The following is an 18931-nucleotide window of genomic DNA, read 5'->3' on the forward strand; positions in this document are numbered from 1 at the left end:
CCATCTACCAATCAATATGATTAAACTATTGATTCCCGTAGTTCTTTTTATTTCTCTTTGTACCATTATGTATTTACAATTAAATTATACAGCGATACTAAGACACTTTATTTTTTTCGATGCTTTTTTGAAAGTCAAAGCTTAAATTTAATTGTCAGTAAATTATAAAATAAAATTATAATGCAATTATTCGACGTACATTTAAACTGTAATATATCATTAATATGTAATAATTAGATATTTAAAATTGTTTCTTTTATAAAAAATGAACATTTAGTTTTTGAAACGAGTTCTATATCTATTGATTATTGTTAACTTTTATGTAAATATGTATGTGTACAACTAATCTATCCTTGTGTGTTTCTGTATTATATATATATTTCTGTATTATATATATATATATGCGTTTATATACATTTTTCTTTAGGAAGCATGCGTGATGTATAGGGTGTTCAAAAATCATTAAAGTTAATTTAATTTGTGACACCTTGTATATGCGTGCTGTCCGCGATAATCTATCGAAATATATCGATTATATATCGATTGTTGAAATTGCGAGACGCAGAATCGAAGGCTCAGGTACTAATTTGGTTATGTTTTATTGCGAGATTAAGCAGGGTTAAGTTTGTAATACGAATCTCCATACAAATTTCCAAAATTATCGTTGAACGGTAGCCAGCACGTTTGTAAAATTACAAGACTTTGCGTGATAGTTAAAATTTTCAAATAATTACAATGGAGGAGATGCAAAAGAAACTTCAGACCGAAGCTGACACATTAAGACAGATTCATAAAGGTAAAGAGATATCTGTGCTTTCTTTTTCCTTCATTCTATATATTATTTATACATTCTAATTCTATAGATTAATTTGCCTTTATCGTATTATTTTTTATACATATCAATTTGTATTTGCAGAGTACAACAAAGTGTTGAATCAAAGGCGACAGTTGGATGGACAATTGAACGAGAATATTATGGTAAAGGAAGAGTTGGAGCTCTTAAAGGAAGAAAACGACGTATTCAAGCTAATAGGACCTGTGCTTGTGAAACAAGATCTATACGAGGCTAAACAGAACGTTGGCAAGCGTATGGATTATATTAAAGCTGAATTGTAAGTCTTGTCGATTAAAATTTAAATTTGTTTTTATTTGCCTTCAGACTTATTAATAAAGACGATTTTTTCAGGATCCGCGTCGATGGATTGATGTCTACCTTAGACAAGAAACTTGACACGCAAAAAGATATAATAGACAAATTACAACGTGCGTTCCAGCAAGCTCAAATTAAATCCTCGATAAACCAACCAAAATCATAATATCATACAAATGTCATTTGCGATCTTATCAGTTATATAATTAATATGTAATTATAAGCATTTAAATAATATTGTTATGTATTAGCAAAGTTGCTATATATCGTATAGTAACATCTTTCTCATTTTATTAATTTGTGCTTCTACAGAAAAATGGTTGAACAAGTTTTTTTATACCACAAGCGTTTAATCACAATTCATATAAATTGAAAATTATATATATATATATATATAAAAATATATATATATATATATAAATACATGATTTTAAAGAGAGAGTAGTCTGCAGAATTCATATATATATATATATATATATATATATATATATATATATATATATATATATATATATAAATTCTGCAGACTACTCTTTCTTTAAAATCATGCATTTTTGTATTGATTAATAAGGTGACTGTGATTATATTTTATGATAAAAATATATTAACAACGATTATATTTTTTTTGTTCTGATAGAATTTATGTAAACAATTTTTGTCTAAAATTAATTTATAATTTATAAAATTGATCAATAACTATGAATAAGCAATGCATTCTTTTAAAATTTCTTATATTAATATCCCGTTGAAATAACCCGCCAAATGACATCAGATGCACCTATCAAGATGGCGGCTTAAAGTGCCGCCTGTCTTGAAAGCAATTCGAGAACTGTCAGATGGATATTAATTTTCATTGATATTAGTTTTGATAATAAGTTTTTTATACCTAAAGTGAAACGCGTAAGAGAAAAATGCTATTAACGTTAAAGCCAGAGCACAAGAAGCACGTGTTGTTTCTTGCTGAACAATCGCCGCCAGGTATACAAGTATATTCTATCTATATGAATGAAATTTGTTTCCACAAAGGCATTTTTTAAGATAAAAGTCTCTTTTGCAGTATTGCAGGATTTTTGCAAATTAGCTCTGGATTATCTGCAAAAGGGTCCAAATGTTAAAGTATACAATGCTGCTGCTCGTAAGTTGTTTATTTGTCACAGCTGTCAAAACAATGTATATACATATATACACACAATTGTAAAAGTATATTCTCATTTCAGAGAAATTAAATGTTGAGTTGGACGCAATTAAGAATTCAGTGGAGGGTTTGGTCAATCTCTTGTTAGAAAGCTGCAAACACAAGGTACAAAACCTGTGTACTAGATTTTATTAGAATCCTAAACACACAGTATTGCGTAGTACATTGAAAGTTTTTACAGTTAAATGCGGAGGATTTTCGAGATTCTGTGATCACTTTAGGTTTCACGGAAGAGAAGGAAGCAATACTTAGTAAATTATATAGCGTTAAAAAAGATGAGATCTTGAATGCCTTAGAAGAGATTGGATTTAAATTGCCTGAATATCATGACATGGAATGGAGATTTGAAGTGCAGGTAACAAAATTTTTTATATTTTTATATTTTATTTTTTTTTTAAGTTTTTAGTTAAATTACATAAATATCTTGCAGACTGCATCAAGATCTCTCTTGAAACAAGTTGCACCACTCATCACTCTAGATTTATCACTGAAAAATCCCGACAATTCCGACGAAATTGAACACGTTTTGTTACAAACTGATCCTACTAATTTGCTTCATCTAACTCAAGAGCTGGAAGAAGCGCTACAAGAAAGTCGTAGCTTACATATTCGAAGGATTTCAAGGGCAGTAAAATGAGGCTTCCTGTGATTTGTATAATTACATTTAATGCAATAAATCTATAATATAATATATATAAACGTGAGAATGTGTTTAAGAGTATAGACATTTTAATTTATAAGAAGTATTATATAAGTTTAGTTCAATTATCTAACTCATATTTAGCATCCATCAAAATTCATTTCAGTCAGATTATCCTAAATAATAACTGACAGTAATCATACATGTGTCACACATACACTATTACATTACACTATTTCAGTCTTCAAATACTTATAGTTGAGTGTATTTGCATATATAATTGGATAATTTTATTAAATCTTTATATGAGGAAAAGCGATATATAAAAGAAGATTTTACTCTTCTCGCACCTGTACTGTCTATCAATGTGATACAGTACCATATAAACTACTTCTTATCAAAGTATTAATGTTTTACAAATTAAAATTTTTAATCATTTCAAACTCAGGGGATACAACAAGATTGGTTGTATTTTGAAAGGTTTTTTAGTGCTAAAAAGTATGTATATTAGTTTCTTTTATTATATATTATATTTTCGATTATTATTAATTATTTTTTAATAATCTTTTACAGAAAATGGAGTCCCTTATTACAGTAGGTGCTGAAAATCTAACTTCGATCATTCCACCTGGACTCTCTACCACAACATTTGCTAATGTATTAACAACGACAACTGGACCACACGCGATGCGGCAGATGAGTTTCAACAATCAAACTGTTGTGGATAAAGTACCTCCAGAAATGCTGCACTTGGTTGATCCGCATTGGTTATTTTTCATTTTTTCATATTCTTGTACTATTTATTTTTGCAAAGACATAAAAAAAGATTCGTCAAAATGTTTAAATTGTATTATGCAGGTACCAATTTCCACCAATGGATCCAATGTGGCACAAAATTTTAGGCCTGGTGATGATTGTATTAGGAATTATGGGATGGAGTGGAAATGGTGTAGTAGTGTATGTGTTTATGATGACACCCTCTTTAAGAACACCGAGCAATCTTCTGGTGGTAAATCTCGCTTTTTCCGATTTCATCATGATGATAATTATGTCACCTCCTATGGTGATCAACTGTTACTATGAGACCTGGATATTAGGTAATAGAAAATATTGTGTTTACTGGTCTTTTTTATTATATAAATGTTTTTTCCTATTAAATTTAATATATAACTTTTAATATAAATATATATTTATTCATTCAAGGAGTATTAATGTGCGACATATATGCCATGGTTGGCTCTTTATGCGGATGTGCCTCGATATGGACTATGACTGCTATTGCTCTTGATCGATATAATGTTATAGTAAAGGTACGTAATTTTTCTTTTTATATTGATATAATAAATCTGTGTAAGAAATGTGGTAACTAATAAATATCCTTCCAGGGTATGGCAGGAAAACCGCTTACTATTAAGAAAGCGCTACTTGAAATTTTGTTAATCTGGCTCTTTGCTGCATTATGGACAGTTATGCCGATGGTGGGATGGAACAGGTAATAACATGATAAGAAAATTATGCATATAAAAAAAAGAATATATTGTGCTTGTGCACGAAATAAATTTCTCTGGCGTGATAACTAGGTATGTGCCAGAAGGCAACATGACCGCCTGCGGTACCGATTACCTCACTAAGGATTGGATCTCTAAGTCATATATTCTGGTGTATTCGATATTTGTATACTACATGCCGCTCTTTACTATAATTTACAGCTATTACTTTATCGTTTCGGTAAGCACACATCTATCTGTGTAAATTGCAATGTTAGAAGAAAGATTTGATATCTGTAAATCTCGAAAATTGACAGACAGTAGCTGCTCATGAAAAATCAATGAGGGAACAGGCGAAGAAAATGAATATACAGTCTTTGAGATCTGGGGATAATCAAAATATCAGTGCAGAAGCAAAATTGGCAAAGGTATGACGAAAGAATACATTTATCATGCTGAATATTATAGAAAAAAATTACACACACAGGATTAATATTTACTTCATTAATTACAGGTGGCTTTGATGACTATCTCTTTGTGGTTTATGGCATGGACACCGTATCTGGTCATTAATTATACAGGCATTTTCGGTGGTGCTACTATTAGTCCTCTTAGCACCATTTGGGGATCTCTGTTTGCAAAGGCGAACGCTATATATAATCCGATTGTTTATGGAATTAGGTGAGTTAATTATGTTTTTAAATAGACGCAATTAATGCTTATACTTAATTTCACGCGTTATTGTTTTACTCAGTCATCCAAAATATAGAGCAGCGTTAAAAGAAAAATTACCGTTCTGCGTATGTGGCTCGACTGAGGATCCATCTGCGAAACCTGCTGGAGACACAACGTCATCCACAACGGCAGCGTAATTTCGTGCGATGGATTGCATCTTTAATTCTAAATATTGTGATATAACAAAAAGTTAGAGGATATTTCTCTCGAATTGGTTGATGAATTAATAATATTAATTAAATGTTTCTAAGAAATGAAGAAAATTTGTAATTTGTAAAGCTTTAATATAGCTGTTACAGATAGCCAATTATGCAAAAAGCTATTACGTACACGGAATTTCGAGTGGACCAACTTTGTTATATTTTATGATATGTTGTACACATAACGAATTCTCATTTTGAATTTGTCTTTATTATTTTCCCTGTGCAAAACTGAGAATAATAGAAAGCACTTAGTGTTGATTGTAGTATTGCAAACGAATATCAGTTAATAAATTGTTTGGCATGTAATGATTTGAGAAGACTCCTTATTGTGATCTTGAGATTTAATAAAAAATACTAAATATGTGTTAAACACACAATTATAAGAACTATAGATATTTATGTTCAGGATTTTTAAAATCTTTGCAAGTGTTTAATTAAAACTGCCATATGTATGATTGCCTTTGCAGTATATTTATTTAGTTCTATAAAATTAATTACAGATACGACATATATCTCATAACGATTTAACACTCTTATACAGCCAATATATTTACTAATTCCAAAATAATTATGCATTTCATTTTTTGCTTGGAAGAGATATGACACAGAATTATTTAAATTTCGTTATGAGACATAAGAAATTCGCATCGTGGTGCAGCCGAACCGTATAATGTATCATAAACTCAAACAGTTTGGATTGTTTAGCCCTCGATTTTTCTGACGTTAAAGTTCTTTTTTACGCACTCCGTCTTGGCTTCGCTCAGATGATTATCCATTCAAACCACAGTTAATCGTACATGATATTTCTTTTATATAGTATCTAATGCATTCTCGCCTATCACAGTATTTCTGACGCACGTTATATTATTTATTGCAGCTATTTACAATTCATGCTTGATGTGGCGTGATTTTTTTTTTTGTAACGAGAATGTAATACTATTTCTCATTTGGCCTTGCGCCGATTTAGCGAAAATCTATTGCATTGTCAAGAAAGAAAGTATTGATATATACGTAGCGTCATCATTTTATGCGGCAGGCTTTTCACTATCCGTAACCGTGGTAGTCGTGGACATTGTGTCACCACCTGATTCACTAGAGCTACACGCCAAGGACGGGAATCTCTGGAAGAGAGCAGCTCGGTACTTGGGATGACTAAAATCAGACAGAGAAAAGATTAGTGTAAAAGTATGGGATAATTTATTTAATTTCTTGTATTTTCTTTCTAATTATTAAAAATATTTTGATGAAGCTATTATATATTTCAGGAATTTAGAACTACCGATTTACCTGATGCCGTATACGATGGGATTGTATACAGCATTGGCTTTTGCAAAGACAGAACCCCAGATCGTGAAAAGCGGGGTGATCTTGGCTGTCTCGAAGATACCTGCGTAATTGATAACCAGATATGGAGTCCACGCCATGAACCATAGGGAAATGGTCATCAGAGCTACCTGTATAAATATTAGGGCATTATTATTTTTGTCGCACATAGTGAAAATTAACGGATTAAGTGCAAGGAGCTTGCCTTCGCCAATTTGCATTCGGCGCTGGTGTTCTGGTTCTCAGCCGATCGCAAGGAAGCAACGTTCATCTTCTTTGCTTGCTCGCGCATGTTCTTCTCGTGCGCTGCGACGGCCTGGATGATGAAGAAGTAACTGTAGATGATGAGGAACAGCGGCATGAAGTAGACAAAGATGCTGTAGACCAGGATATACGATCTGGAGAGCAGGTCTTTGGTCAAGTAATCGGTACCGCAGGCGGTCATGTTGCCCTCAGGTACGTAGCTGTAAAAGACGAGTATTTTATTACCGATAATTCATATATTCTTAAATAATACGTAGTATTATGGTTTAGGATTTTTGTCCTATATACCGGTTCCATCCAAACATGGGTGCGAGTGTCCAACCTAGGGAGAAGGCCCAAATGCCGAGTATGCGAAGGAGGGCGCCGTTAATGGTCATTGGCTTAGCGGATAAACCTTTGACGATTACGTTATACCTATCGAATGCGATCATCGTCATCGACCATATGGAGCCACATCCGAACAGGGAGCCCGCCAAAGCGTATAGTTCACAGATCAGGGGTCCTAGCACCCACGTCTCGTAATAGCAATTAATCACCTGCACAAATCGTTAATTAAAAACGATTTAATGAATCATCACGCTTTCTCTTCTGGACACTTTATTCGCGGAAATAGTTGTGAAACAAATATACACACCATAGCCGGAGACATGCAGAGCATCATAAGGAAATCCGAGATAGCGAGATTGATGACGAGCAGATTGCTTGGAGTACGGAGGTTCTTAGTAGTGGTGAATATATATACCACCATGCCGTTACCGATGATGGATATTGCGCCGAGGACGCCGATGGCAAAGCCGAGGAGCGCGTGCCATAGAGGGTTCATCGGTGGGAATTGGTACCAGTGAGCATCGACCAGATGAAGCATCTCCGGTGGCACTTTGTCCACCACTGTTTGGTTACCAAATCCGCCTCCTTGCGCCGCCCACGTGTAGGCTGCATGGCTCGGTCCGGATGCGATAGAATGCATGGTCAACTGCGAGAGTATCACAATCTCGATTAATTGTTCTTGAAAGACGTCCCAGGTAGTAAGCATACGTCATTTTGATGTCGAATGACGTTATTTGCTACTTGGAATGTAATATATAATACTTTTGCTTGATAATTAAAACGCGCCATAGAATAACAAGGATATCTATAATATAAGAAAAAATTTGAGAGTCTTATTAGAATATTATGAGGGAATAGAATAGATTCTTGTAAATATAGATAATAATGCCGAGATAAATACATGTATATAGAATAATAGAGATCTAAGATGCGTGTACGCGAATGGATGTTAGGTGGTTCACCTGCGTTTGCGTTTTATTTGGAAAAAATCGTCGTGGTGAACGAACTAATCCAAACGCTGATTGCTATTGCCGGTCGTGGGCTCCCGGTAACGTCTTCCGTGAAACTCGCGGGAAGAGTTCCCTGTTCGTTTAACTGTCGGAGATGCGGCTCGGGGTTCGCTATGACGTTGAGCCGCGCTTAAATACTCATCACGAATTTACGTCTTTGTTGTACTATATAGAGCGTCTTTCTTTAAGTCGCCAAACAGTCTTAAGAAGTTTTCTATTAAATTACACAGGATTTGGGAATACCTTGAGAGTACCTTGAGCTTCGTACACAGAAACCTTACGAAGGTTGAGCAAGAATAGAACGTGAAGAAGGCGGCACGTGCTGCATTTTGATTAATTGATCAAAATTCAAATTTGTAAAAATTTTGTTATATCTTGGCATTTTTTAAATTATTATCAAAGAATTCGCAATTATAATTATTTTCATCTAAAAAATGTTGTTAATTATAATTATAAATCCTTATTACAATTACATATATAATTTAATATATATATTATTATATATATAATTATATATATTACATATATAATTATACATATTATATGTATCTTTTAATTATAATTATAAATTTTACAAATTATATATTTTAGTTTTGAAAATAAATTAGAAATATATGCAACATCTACATGTGTACATAAGTATATAAAGAAAAGTAAAATGTATAATATATTTATATATATATATATATATGGATTATTTATTTAAAAATAAATAATTCTATTTTATTTATTGCACGTAGTGCGTGCACAATTAAATTCAAATATTCGATCGATATATAAATCGATAGTCACGAGTTCGAGATCCACGTGATCTCGTGGGAAATTCGAAGATTATATTCAAAATGGCCAGAGAATTTATCGGTTTGCGCGCCTTTATCGTATGCGATGGATCAACGATAGCGTCGTGATGATTTATATCATAAACAAATCTCGAAGAAAAGCAATAAGTCAGGTACGTAATAACAAATTCAAACATAAAATCTAACAAAACGATATATTAGAGCATTTTTAACGGGTATTATTTCTCGATAGCCATGGAAGACAGTCTCGGTGACGAGAGTTTGTTGGAGGACAACGGAGAGGGCGAGTTGACAGCTCAGACGGCGCTCCAGAAAATCGAGAACGCCTGGATGAACGAGAGATTTGCGCCGGAGATCCTGCCTCATCAGTCCGACCTGGTGGACTGCATGCTGCAGCAGATCGATCACATGGAGAAGAACGTCAAGAGGTTAGACAAGAGCGATTTACGTGCCCTGGCCCATCGGATGGAGCTCGACCGGATCAGATACGTCGTCAGCAGCTATCTGCGAATACGCTTAGAGAAGATTGAACGGTATACGATCCACATCTTGTCGGAGGAAGCGAGCAGAAACTCGGACGAGGGCTTCTATTTGACACCAGGCGAGCTGCGCTTCGCCAAGGAACACCTGGCCAATTTGGAGACGCTGTTCAAGACGGTGGCGTTGCAGCATATGCCACCTAACTTCCAGCGATTCGAGGTAAACAAGCTCACCGTTAAACCCAATATGCAAGCACACGTGTTCCTGCGTGCCAATCAAAGAGTTACGGGTATAATTGTACCTGGAACTCTGAATGAGGAAATAGACTTTGAGGAAGGTTCGCAGCACATCATTCAATACAGTGCTATAGCACACTTGGTTAAATCTGGTGTGGTGCAGTTGATTTGATATTCTTAAGGTACCATTTCATGTGCAGCACGCTGCTACAGTAGTTTGTTGCTATTAATGAAGTTCAATTGAACAAACAGCAAAGCAGAAGAACACGCAACTAGTTGATTCTCTACTTATTTTATTAGTTAAATAATGAATTTTAAGAACAAAAATATGCTCTAATAAATTTTGATCACGTGATTGATTTGCTGCTGCAGTATTCTGCGTATGAAAAGACATTTTAAATCAAAGAGGAAAGGTCAAAAGATAAAGGTTGTGATATTTCTCTCTTTTGTAGAGAATATATATTTGTGTATTTATATATAATATAAAATTTCAATGCATATATAAGCTCTTCTGTATTTTATTGTCACATAATATATATAATATCAAAATTTATATTAACCACATTAAGTTTAAGAGAGAGACAAGAAACTATATGTAAAGTACTAGAATTAGAAATATACAATCTTTCGTTTCTTAATTAAAATTTAGCATAATTATTTGATATTATGCAGTATTATTATATTAACAAATGATAAAATTATAATTCCATATACATAATCATGATTAATACTGACTACTATAATATCTAGGAAGAATTTAAACTCTTGCAATACTTAGAGTGGTTACAGTGGTTAATAAATAATATTGATATTATTGAGATCTTTCCTTCAATTTTGATATTATATAATATACAATAAAAATTTTCTTGTAAACAGAAAAAGTAATAAGTGCACTTCTTTATGAATTATCACACTTTCAGACTATATATAAATATGTATAAAAAATATAAGTACAGACATTTAAAACGTTCTAATATTTTTAAATGGATCTACTGAGTTATTAAAGATTAAAATACTAACATTAAAGATTAAAATAAAAAATGCTTTGGATCAAAAAACTAAGTACAAAAATACATGAATATATTTTTTGTTTTTATCAAAGAAATGTTCTTGTTATATTTTCACAAGAAATTATGTGTGCTGTTGCTCATAAGCCTGTAAAAGAAATACCATGCATTAATATCTTTAATTACATTCAATCACGATAATAGAACAATATCGTGTAATGTAGCAACTATTATTAATCTAGCAATTTACCATTTTGGCAGTCTGTTTAAGTTGTTCAGCCATTAGTTTTCCAGTTTCTTGTACCATGCTGCTAAAATGACCCTTTTCATTTTGTAATAGAACATATGGGTGATCGAATTCTAGCATTTGACCATGATCCATTATCAACACTTTATCGCTGTCCATTATAGTGTTCAATCTATGCGCTATTGTTAGTACCGTGCAGGTTTTGAACTTCTTCCGGATCGTCGTTTGTATCAGCGTGTCCGTCGCAGGATCGACATTTGCGGTGGCTTCATCAAGTACGAAAATTTTATTATCTTGTAAAATCGCGCGTGCCAGACAAATCAATTGTCGTTGACCGGCGCTTAAGTTAACACCGCCCTGTTCGATGGAATGGTCCAAGGAGGTCATTGTATCTTTCAATTCCACCTCTTCCAAGGCACTCCATAGATCGGCATCGTTAAATTTATGAAACGGATCGAGATTATCTCTTAATGTAGCGGAGAATAACATTGGTTCCTGCGGTATTATCGAGATCTTGTTTCTTAAATCATGAAGACCAATTTTCTTCGTGTCAACTTTATCGATGTAAATAGCACCGTCGAATTTCGCCATATGGAACAAAGCGGCGATCAGAGAAGATTTCCCAGCTCCAGTGCGACCCACTATTCCGACCTGAATTTATAATTATTTAGAATTAAATTACTTAGAATAATTTGAGAAAAATATTGTATATATAAATAAGATTATAATTTGTGTAACAAATAATTGCGTACTTTCATGCCAGGTTCTATGATAAAATTCAAAGATTTAAGTACGGGCGGCTTTGATTCGACATATCGAAGAGAAACACAATCGAATTTAATCTCTCCCTTGGCAGGCCAATCATTCGATGGTTTATCCGTAGGATTACTTTCGAATGGGCCCTCTTTCTCGAGTTCGGTGAATTGCAATACTCTTTCCACGCTTGTCATCTGCGTGATCGTTTCGGCTGTTTGACGTATCCCATATTGCACCATACCGCATAAAATAAGTACTTGTGAAATTGCTAAACCGACATTTCCGGCGAAAGTATTTCCTGAGAAAGAAAGAAGCTTAATTAAAAAACCAATTCCTAAATATTATATACTGAATATACATATGCATTAGTTAGTAGTTGCGACAAAGATTTACCATCGTCTAACGCGACGAAACTATATGTAACGAGAGCGATGAAACCAATAGTCACTATGTCTAACGCAAAACCGAACATTGTACCAGTTGCGATAATTAGCGAGTAAGTACTAGTGTGTAAATCTTGGTGTTCGTCGAACTGTTTGCGAACCATTTCCTGAGCATCGGCCGAACGTATCGTCGTCAAACCTGACAATGTGGAGTTAACATGCGAGAAAACGGGACTTTTTGCTGAAAATTTAATTAAATAAATATCAGTTTAGAGGAAATACGAAAATTATGGATTTTATATTTTTCTAAAAAAAGAAAAGGAAGCTCTTACCATTTCCTTCTAATCGTTTGATATTCTGTGCTGTTGGAACGTAAATCTTCCTTATCTCATTGTACAAAATACTCATAATGATTGTAGGGAATATCAGCCACCAATTGATAATAAATATTTGTATTAGAATTCCAATCATTACTGCGAAAATTTGAATTGTTTCTATCATGGTCCTAGGTAAAATTTCGTCCACAGCGCCAATATCCTTCGAGAACCGATTTAAAATTCGACCTAAAAATATGTGATTCTTGTATTGTTGCATAATTGCGTAATCACAATATATATGTTGATAATTAATTAAACTATGTAAATTTAGCACATCTGACAATTTTTAAAAATTAATTTTTTAATACAAAAAATGATAGCATTTAGTTTTGTCAATTAAAAAAATTTTAAAAATGACTAGTTTGTAGTTTAGATTTTCCTTTCATTTATAGTTGAATAATTTAGGATTTACAATAAATAACATTTGGTCGATTTTTAAAATATCACGAATCCGCACTACAAACAATTCTAAGAAAAACTGTGCAATCAGATTCGAGATATCTTAAAAATTGACAAATTAACATATTATAAATACGTTGTAAATTCTAAACTATTCAACTACAAATGACAGGAAAATAATTACATATAATTATAAGCGATTCTAAAGAAGATTGCGCAAGCAGATTTAAAATATGTCAATGTCGAATGCGAGTCATTAAAAAAATTTTGATTTTTTTAATTGATAAAACTACAAATAAAATTATTGCTGCAAACTGCAAACGAAATGTTATTATTTTGTGTATTAAAAAATTAATTTTAAAAAAGTCGAGTGTTAAGATCACATAAGTCAATAATTATTATCATTAATTAAACATGTGCTTACCCGATGGGTTATTATCAAAGAATGACATGGGTGCCTTGAGTAAACACGAGAACATGAAGTTATGCAAATTCTTACTGGCGTTCATGCATATTTGATAAAAAATCAGATTTCGACATGTTGTCATTATAACACTGACAATGATAAAACCTCCGTAAATCCATAAAGCTGTATTCGTGTCGAGATAGGAAAAATCCATATCTATAATTTCGGTCTAGGTGAAATAGCAAAAGAGACTTATAAACGCTGTAAAACTGGAAACATCATAGAAAGACGAAATACTAACAGTAATATCGGCAGTAAAGTTTTGCGACAATGCAGTATCATTGATTTGATCTTCCCAATTATCTGTGGTTATTGAAACATTCGACATCGTCTCCAAGGTATTGTTTATTTGTCTAATAAATCTCTCTCCAGGTGCAAAAGAGGAAGTTGTAAAATTGTTGCTTTGCATAGCCTTGATACGCATTTCTTCCTGTTTCGTCCTGTATTATAAAACTTATTAAATATTCGCGCAAGGATAGGATAGACATAGAAACTTACCAATAACCGACCCAGTAGTCACAACCACTACTTCCAAGTTGTCCCAAAATCATGCAAATTAGAAAGATAATAATCATAATGATTGACGCGCCGCTATGAATATATTTCCAGTAAAGCGATTTTGGTAAACTTCCTTTGGCCAGAAGTTCTTCGGTTTCTTCAGGTTCAGCCTCGTCTATTTCTTCATTGTTAGTAATTTTAATATTTTGTGTTACATCAGATGCAGGATTTGTATCATTTTCTAATAATTCTTTCGTCTCTTCGTTAACTTCTTCCTCTTTTGATAAAGTTTCTAAAAAGTTTGCATTTTTTTCTTGAAGAGTCAAAAATGTGCCTTCATTTTCAATTTGACCCTTTGTAAAAAAAATAACAAATTTAACTCATTTTGTACATTTATGATAATAATAATGACGATTATGTGTGCATGTATATGCATATAATATGCGTGTATATATAACAATATATGTATACGTACATTATTCAAAATAATAATATAATCGCATTGTTTTAAGTATTGTAATTGATGAGTCACGAGAATTCTCGTTTTATTTTGTAAATAATTATTCATGCATTCATCAAACAAGTGTCTGCCAACATGAGTATCAACAGCTGATAGAGGATCATCAAACAGATAAATATCAGTGTCTCTATAAACGGCTCTATAAGAATAGAAAATTTTATTAGAAAATAAAATATATATTGTTTATAAGTGAATGCAAATTTACCTTGCCAAATTAATTCTTGCACGTTGCCCGCCACTAAGTACTGTACCCCTATCACTGACTAAGGTCTTATCACCATATGGAAGTTGCTCAAAATCTCTCAGAAGAGCACATGCCTTTACAACTCTTTGATATTTATCTTTATCATAAGGTTGATCAAATAAAATATTACTTTGGACTGTGCCTGCAAAAAGCCATGGTTCTTGACTAGCGTATGATATTTTACCACTTACATGTATCTGACCATGTGATGGTTTCAGTTCGCCTAAAATCGCTTGCAGGAAGGAACTCTGAAAATTAGACGTTTTTAAAATAATGTTAAAAAGTTTTCTCATAGTTTTTGTATCTATTTTATTATATATATATATATATATATATATATATATATGTATGTATTATATATGTATATATATATATAAAATATATACCTTTCCTGCACCTACAGGACCAACAATAACATAAAGTTTTCCAGTTCCAATTTGAATATTAATATCATGTAATGTATTCACAATTGCATTAGTTGTCCATGAAGCATTAACGTCTTTCATTAAGATACTCATTCCTTTAGAAGCTGATAGTGATTGTATCGATGGATTGTTTTCATTTAATAAGAGGAAGTTCTATTGAAAAAGATTATCTATTAATAATTTATGTAACCTGTTGCATTAAGACAAATATGGAAATATTGATACATTCTTATTTAAAAATATAATTATCTTATAAAATTATCATTTCATTAATATTTGCAGCTAATATTTGTATTGAAATGTATCATATTTATAAGATACATATAATTAATAGATAATAAATATAATTAATATCTTTATGTAGTGTTTAATATGTTTTATCATAATTTGATAAGTTTATCTTACTTCGATTCTCTTCATAGACACAGCTGCTTCTGCAAGAGATATTACAGCTAGAGGATACAATATTGCCATAGTGAGCTGAAGAATGTTAAAGTACTGTGCCATTGAGAATACTTTATCTGCAGATATCGAGTGTCCAAATAATACATAAGCCATTACAGTGAAATATAATGTTGTTCTTTCCGTAAAGACAAACGTGGCCAAAGTGAAACCTCTTAGATATGACATTAATGTAAGAACATCAATTTCGTATCTATAAAATAATGCGCTTATTATATTAAAAATTTCTCTATTATGATAATGAAACTGAGAGAAATATGTACAAACTTTCTTATGCAATTAACTAGCTCCTGAAATGGTTTTTCCCAAGTGTACATTTTGATAACTTCTATACCACTGACTATTTCAGACATCAAACGAACCCTCTCATCAGTTCTCACTGCACTTTTCAAACGCAACTTTGAAGTCAACTTACTTATATATCCTGCAAAGTACACAAACTTAGTTGTACATTACATTCATGTGTTTTTTTATAATTTTAACATTTTAAATAAAAATTATACCTTGAAGTGGAATAGTTTGAATTGTTATCAAAAATATACCAGCCAATGAAGCAATACCGACACTTCGCCATATCAAATATGTAATTGCAGCACCTTGTATAGGCATAATCCAAATGTAATGTAGAAACATAAATAGCTGATCAAATCTTGACATATCATTTGACAACAGATTAATAATTTGTCCTGGAGTGGTAGTAGAAGATTTTGATAAACATAATATCTAAAGGAAAAAAAAGAATATAATTATATAAGATTTTCTTGGACAAAACAAAAATGTCTCAAAATAAAATAAAAAGAAACTTTAATTTTAATTTGTTAATTAGATTACCTTTCTGTACATAAGAGAGGAACTTGCTATTCTCACTCTCATTCCAATCTCCATTAAGCCTATATTGGAATGGTGGTTGATTAATATTATCACTATTCCTATGATTATTACACCAGATGCATAGAGATACGCCTCTTCTTGAGTAGATGTTGCTCTTGGATCAAAGTGCCAAATGAGCAGACCCAAAATATATGGTTGCAAAACTCTATAAAAACAATATTTTTAATTTTATAATAACAAATACAGTTAGACATACTAATTATTGTTGTTATAATTACCTTAAAACACTGCTCATTAATAAAATCCATCCTCCATAATAGAGAAATGACAACATAAATGTTTGCCTTAAAACTGTGAAAAATTTTGGTTTTCTACCACTTTTTTCAGCTATGCGTATTTCATTTCTCCAATATCTAAAAGCATTTATTTATATCAAAAAAGTAACAAAAATATTTAAAAATATTAATTTTATGAATATTAAATTCATCACATATTGATTGTGTAATAATATCTATTTATAAATTTATTTTAATAAAATAATTTATCTTACTCTTCTAATTTGTTTCCCAGAAGTTCACTCGTATCAGCAGGCAGTGTATTGTATATATTTTTCATCTCCAAATCATGATCCTTTCCATACCAGAATAATTTCACCAACCAGCTGAAATATGACATAAAAAATTATAGATAAAATTTACAAGAAAATGAACTGGATTAAGTAGAATAAAGTATAAATATGTATTTATGGCAAAGCATATATGCATATATACATTACAATGTTATAGAAGAAAATAATTAGTGTGATATATCCACATATGTCAGAAAAATGTATGCTTATGTATGTACACAGACTTTGTGAGATAGCAAATGTACACTATGCAGTTAGAATGATAACCAATGGTTTTGTATCGTCAATGTCTATTTTGTTATCAGTTTAAGAGCTAATAAAACTCACGGTCAAGAGTAAAAAAAAAAAAATTACATTTGCCACAGATAAATCAAGATAAGTTAAATATTATGCTACTTGGCCTAATTGTTGTTTTAATTATGCCAAATATTCCAATAAATATAAGTTTTTAACAGAAATTACAGCAAATAATGTTAATTACATTCGCAACTTGGAATTATATTATACTGACATATACTAAAAATTGTGCTAACAATTTGCAAACATAATAAAGAATTTTTATGGCAGAATTTTATTATCAAACAGTAATGCCTTCCCAGATAGCACAGCGAACTCAAAAAGAATTCAGTTGTATGTCACCAATTTTGAGTCCTTTTTCAAATACATATTTGATACGTATTTGATAAATTTTTTTTGAATTTGCTGCGCTATCTTGGTTGATATTTCATTTATTCATTGATACTTCCTCGATTTCATTTTACAAAATGTTTGCTACATTTTTCTTGATATTGTACCGAAATAGTATATCTCGATAAACAAAATAAATAATTAACAGACAAAAAATTTAATTTAATTAATTTTATTTTGTTTAATTTTTTTAAGATACTATTTTCAACAAATTTGATTATTCATTATGTATGTAATTGCATAAGGTGATATAATGTATATAAGTACAGTGTGCCTATAATCAGATATCTGATTCATGCATAGCTGATATAGCTTTTGATTAAAGCGTCCCAACTCTTAATTAAAATATACCGGGCCTTATAACTGTATTAATCACATTATGAAGCTTCAACGCATATTGTTTCTAACAATTGCATAATTGTCATCCTTTTGTTTCATAATCCTAATTTTAAGACAATGTTCTTCATATATTTTATATATAAATACGATGTATATATATGTGTGTATATATATATATATATATATATTTGTGCATGATAAGAATCACGCGGTCGATTTAATTGATTCAATTATTGTTCCTTTTTCGACTCACCAGAAGAACAATTTACTGACTGGAGTTGCGGACATCCGCGGATTCGGATTATCAAATTTCTTGGTGGCGGACATATTTCGACGATGAAGCAATAAACACGAATAATAATCAAGTATCACGAATGTATTTTATTCACGCCGCTGTATCCGACTATATCGCATCGTTAAATCATGCGTTTTATCAGACGCATTAATGCCACTTTCATTCGACTCTGCCTTGTGAATGACACGTGCTTTCATTTTATATCATACTATACATATGCAAACACACGAACTTTATATATAGTATGATTACACCCACCCGGATGGGATAGTCCTGTATGTATTGTGTAAGACGGAATGATTTGGCAAGTCGTTTTATCCGCTATAGAATTACGAAGCGATCAAAAAACGCACGAGAGGGGATAATTATTGATACTGAACGACACAATTGGAATGCTTGTCTAAAACTGCCTACAGAAATTATATAATCATACGTCATTTTAGATTTCAGATACATATATAGCAGATATAGATAAAATTTGAAATGTTGCTATATAGCAGATATATAGCAATACATA

The 18931-nt window shown here is 31.8% G+C and overlaps 6 protein-coding genes across 7 annotated transcripts; 4 read left to right on the forward strand and 2 right to left on the reverse strand.

Annotated features, from left to right (window-relative positions):
• The first annotated feature begins 547 nt into the window (after positions 1–547).
• On the forward strand, positions 548–1405 carry Pfdn6 (prefoldin 6). The gene is made up of 3 exons (XM_029299601.2): positions 548–796; positions 917–1112; positions 1187–1405. Exons 1-3 carry the CDS (start codon positions 736–738, stop codon positions 1314–1316), a joined length of 387 nt encoding a protein of 128 aa, XP_029155434.1. The 5' UTR covers positions 548–735; the 3' UTR covers positions 1317–1405.
• A 496-nt stretch (positions 1406–1901) lies between these two features.
• Positions 1902–3483, forward strand: LOC146722558 (COMM domain-containing protein 2-like). Its single transcript, XM_029299647.2, has 5 exons — positions 1902–2128; positions 2208–2285; positions 2368–2450; positions 2527–2700; positions 2776–3483. Exons 1-5 carry the CDS (start codon positions 2062–2064, stop codon positions 2980–2982), a joined length of 609 nt encoding a protein of 202 aa, XP_029155480.2. The 5' UTR covers positions 1902–2061; the 3' UTR covers positions 2983–3483.
• On the forward strand, positions 3348–5716 carry Lop2 (long wavelength sensitive opsin 2). Its single transcript, XM_029299635.2, has 9 exons — positions 3348–3483; positions 3559–3752; positions 3844–4082; positions 4189–4295; positions 4371–4477; positions 4566–4713; positions 4790–4900; positions 4987–5153; positions 5227–5716. Exons 2-9 carry the CDS (start codon positions 3562–3564, stop codon positions 5342–5344), a joined length of 1188 nt encoding a protein of 395 aa, XP_029155468.1. The 5' UTR covers positions 3348–3483; positions 3559–3561; the 3' UTR covers positions 5345–5716.
• Positions 5717–5860: 144 nt separating this feature from the next.
• Lop1 (long wavelength sensitive opsin 1) lies at positions 5861–8451 on the reverse strand. The gene is made up of 6 exons (XM_029299661.2): positions 8287–8451; positions 7632–7970; positions 7286–7533; positions 6939–7197; positions 6698–6864; positions 5861–6562 (listed from the first exon to the last, which is right to left on the reverse strand). The coding sequence occupies exons 2-6, from the start codon at positions 7962–7964 to the stop codon at positions 6436–6438; spliced, it is 1134 nt and encodes a 377-aa protein (XP_029155494.1). The 5' UTR covers positions 7965–7970; positions 8287–8451; the 3' UTR covers positions 5861–6435.
• Positions 8452–9082: 631 nt separating this feature from the next.
• On the forward strand, positions 9083–14883 carry Sld5 (DNA replication complex GINS protein SLD5). Its single transcript, XM_029299673.2, has 2 exons — positions 9083–9286; positions 9367–14883. The coding sequence occupies exon 2, from the start codon at positions 9369–9371 to the stop codon at positions 10020–10022; it is 654 nt and encodes a 217-aa protein (XP_029155506.1). The 5' UTR covers positions 9083–9286; positions 9367–9368; the 3' UTR covers positions 10023–14883.
• LOC114928429 (ATP-binding cassette sub-family C member 4) lies at positions 10910–18827 on the reverse strand. Of its 2 annotated transcripts, none has more exons than XM_029299617.2 (18): positions 18373–18827; positions 17016–17126; positions 16744–16878; positions 16466–16670; positions 16138–16357; positions 15902–16058; positions 15578–15827; positions 15134–15325; positions 14709–14995; positions 14459–14642; positions 13984–14336; positions 13727–13925; positions 13444–13654; positions 12576–12806; positions 12254–12484; positions 11857–12158; positions 11108–11755; positions 10910–11005 (listed from the first exon to the last, which is right to left on the reverse strand). In XM_029299617.2, the coding sequence occupies exons 1-18, from the start codon at positions 18444–18446 to the stop codon at positions 10982–10984; spliced, it is 4014 nt and encodes a 1337-aa protein (XP_029155450.2). In that variant the 5' UTR covers positions 18447–18827; the 3' UTR covers positions 10910–10981. The 2 variants fall into 2 exon arrangements, with proteins under 2 accessions (XP_029155450.2, XP_029155458.2); XM_029299625.2 differs by lacking the exon at positions 18373–18827 and adding an exon at positions 17241–17364.
• Positions 18828–18931: the final 104 nt, after the last annotated feature.

The sequence above is a fragment of the Nylanderia fulva genome, unplaced genomic scaffold (genome assembly GCF_048542155.1).
Source record: "Nylanderia fulva isolate GAGA-0341 unplaced genomic scaffold, ASM4854215v1 Scaffold3, whole genome shotgun sequence".
Taxonomy (NCBI): domain Eukaryota; kingdom Metazoa; phylum Arthropoda; class Insecta; order Hymenoptera; family Formicidae; genus Nylanderia; species Nylanderia fulva.

Coding starts and splice junctions, on each gene's coding strand:
- Pfdn6 (XM_029299601.2), top strand. CDS start 736: ATGGAGGAGATGCAAAAGAAACTTCAGACCGAAGCTGACACATTAAGA. Junction 797..916: donor ATTAAGACAGATTCATAAAG/GTAAAGAGATAT, acceptor TTGTATTTGCAG/AGTACAACAAAGTGTTGAAT. Junction 1,113..1,186: donor GATTATATTAAAGCTGAATT/GTAAGTCTTGTC, acceptor CGATTTTTTCAG/GATCCGCGTCGATGGATTGA.
- LOC146722558 (XM_029299647.2), top strand. CDS start 2,062: ATGCTATTAACGTTAAAGCCAGAGCACAAGAAGCACGTGTTGTTTCTT. Junction 2,286..2,367: donor AGTATACAATGCTGCTGCTC/GTAAGTTGTTTA, acceptor TTCTCATTTCAG/AGAAATTAAATGTTGAGTTG. Junction 2,701..2,775: donor AATGGAGATTTGAAGTGCAG/GTAACAAAATTT, acceptor AATATCTTGCAG/ACTGCATCAAGATCTCTCTT.
- Lop2 (XM_029299635.2), top strand. CDS start 3,562: ATGGAGTCCCTTATTACAGTAGGTGCTGAAAATCTAACTTCGATCATT. Junction 4,478..4,565: donor CCGATGGTGGGATGGAACAG/GTAATAACATGA, acceptor CGTGATAACTAG/GTATGTGCCAGAAGGCAACA. Junction 5,154..5,226: donor CCGATTGTTTATGGAATTAG/GTGAGTTAATTA, acceptor TGTTTTACTCAG/TCATCCAAAATATAGAGCAG.
- Lop1 (XM_029299661.2), bottom strand. CDS start 7,964: ATGCATTCTATCGCATCCGGACCGAGCCATGCAGCCTACACGTGGGCG. Junction 6,865..6,938: donor CCGAATGCAAATTGGCGAAG/GCAAGCTCCTTG, acceptor ATATTTATACAG/GTAGCTCTGATGACCATTTC. Junction 6,563..6,697: donor CCCATCGTATACGGCATCAG/GTAAATCGGTAG, acceptor GTCTGATTTTAG/TCATCCCAAGTACCGAGCTG.
- Sld5 (XM_029299673.2), top strand. CDS start 9,369: ATGGAAGACAGTCTCGGTGACGAGAGTTTGTTGGAGGACAACGGAGAG.
- LOC114928429 (XM_029299617.2), bottom strand. CDS start 18,446: ATGTCCGCCACCAAGAAATTTGATAATCCGAATCCGCGGATGTCCGCA. Junction 17,127..18,372: donor GTCAGTAAATTGTTCTTCTG/GTGAGTCGAAAA, acceptor GTCATATTTCAG/CTGGTTGGTGAAATTATTCT. Junction 13,926..13,983: donor GACTACTGGGTCGGTTATTG/GTAAGTTTCTAT, acceptor TTTATAATACAG/GACGAAACAGGAAGAAATGC.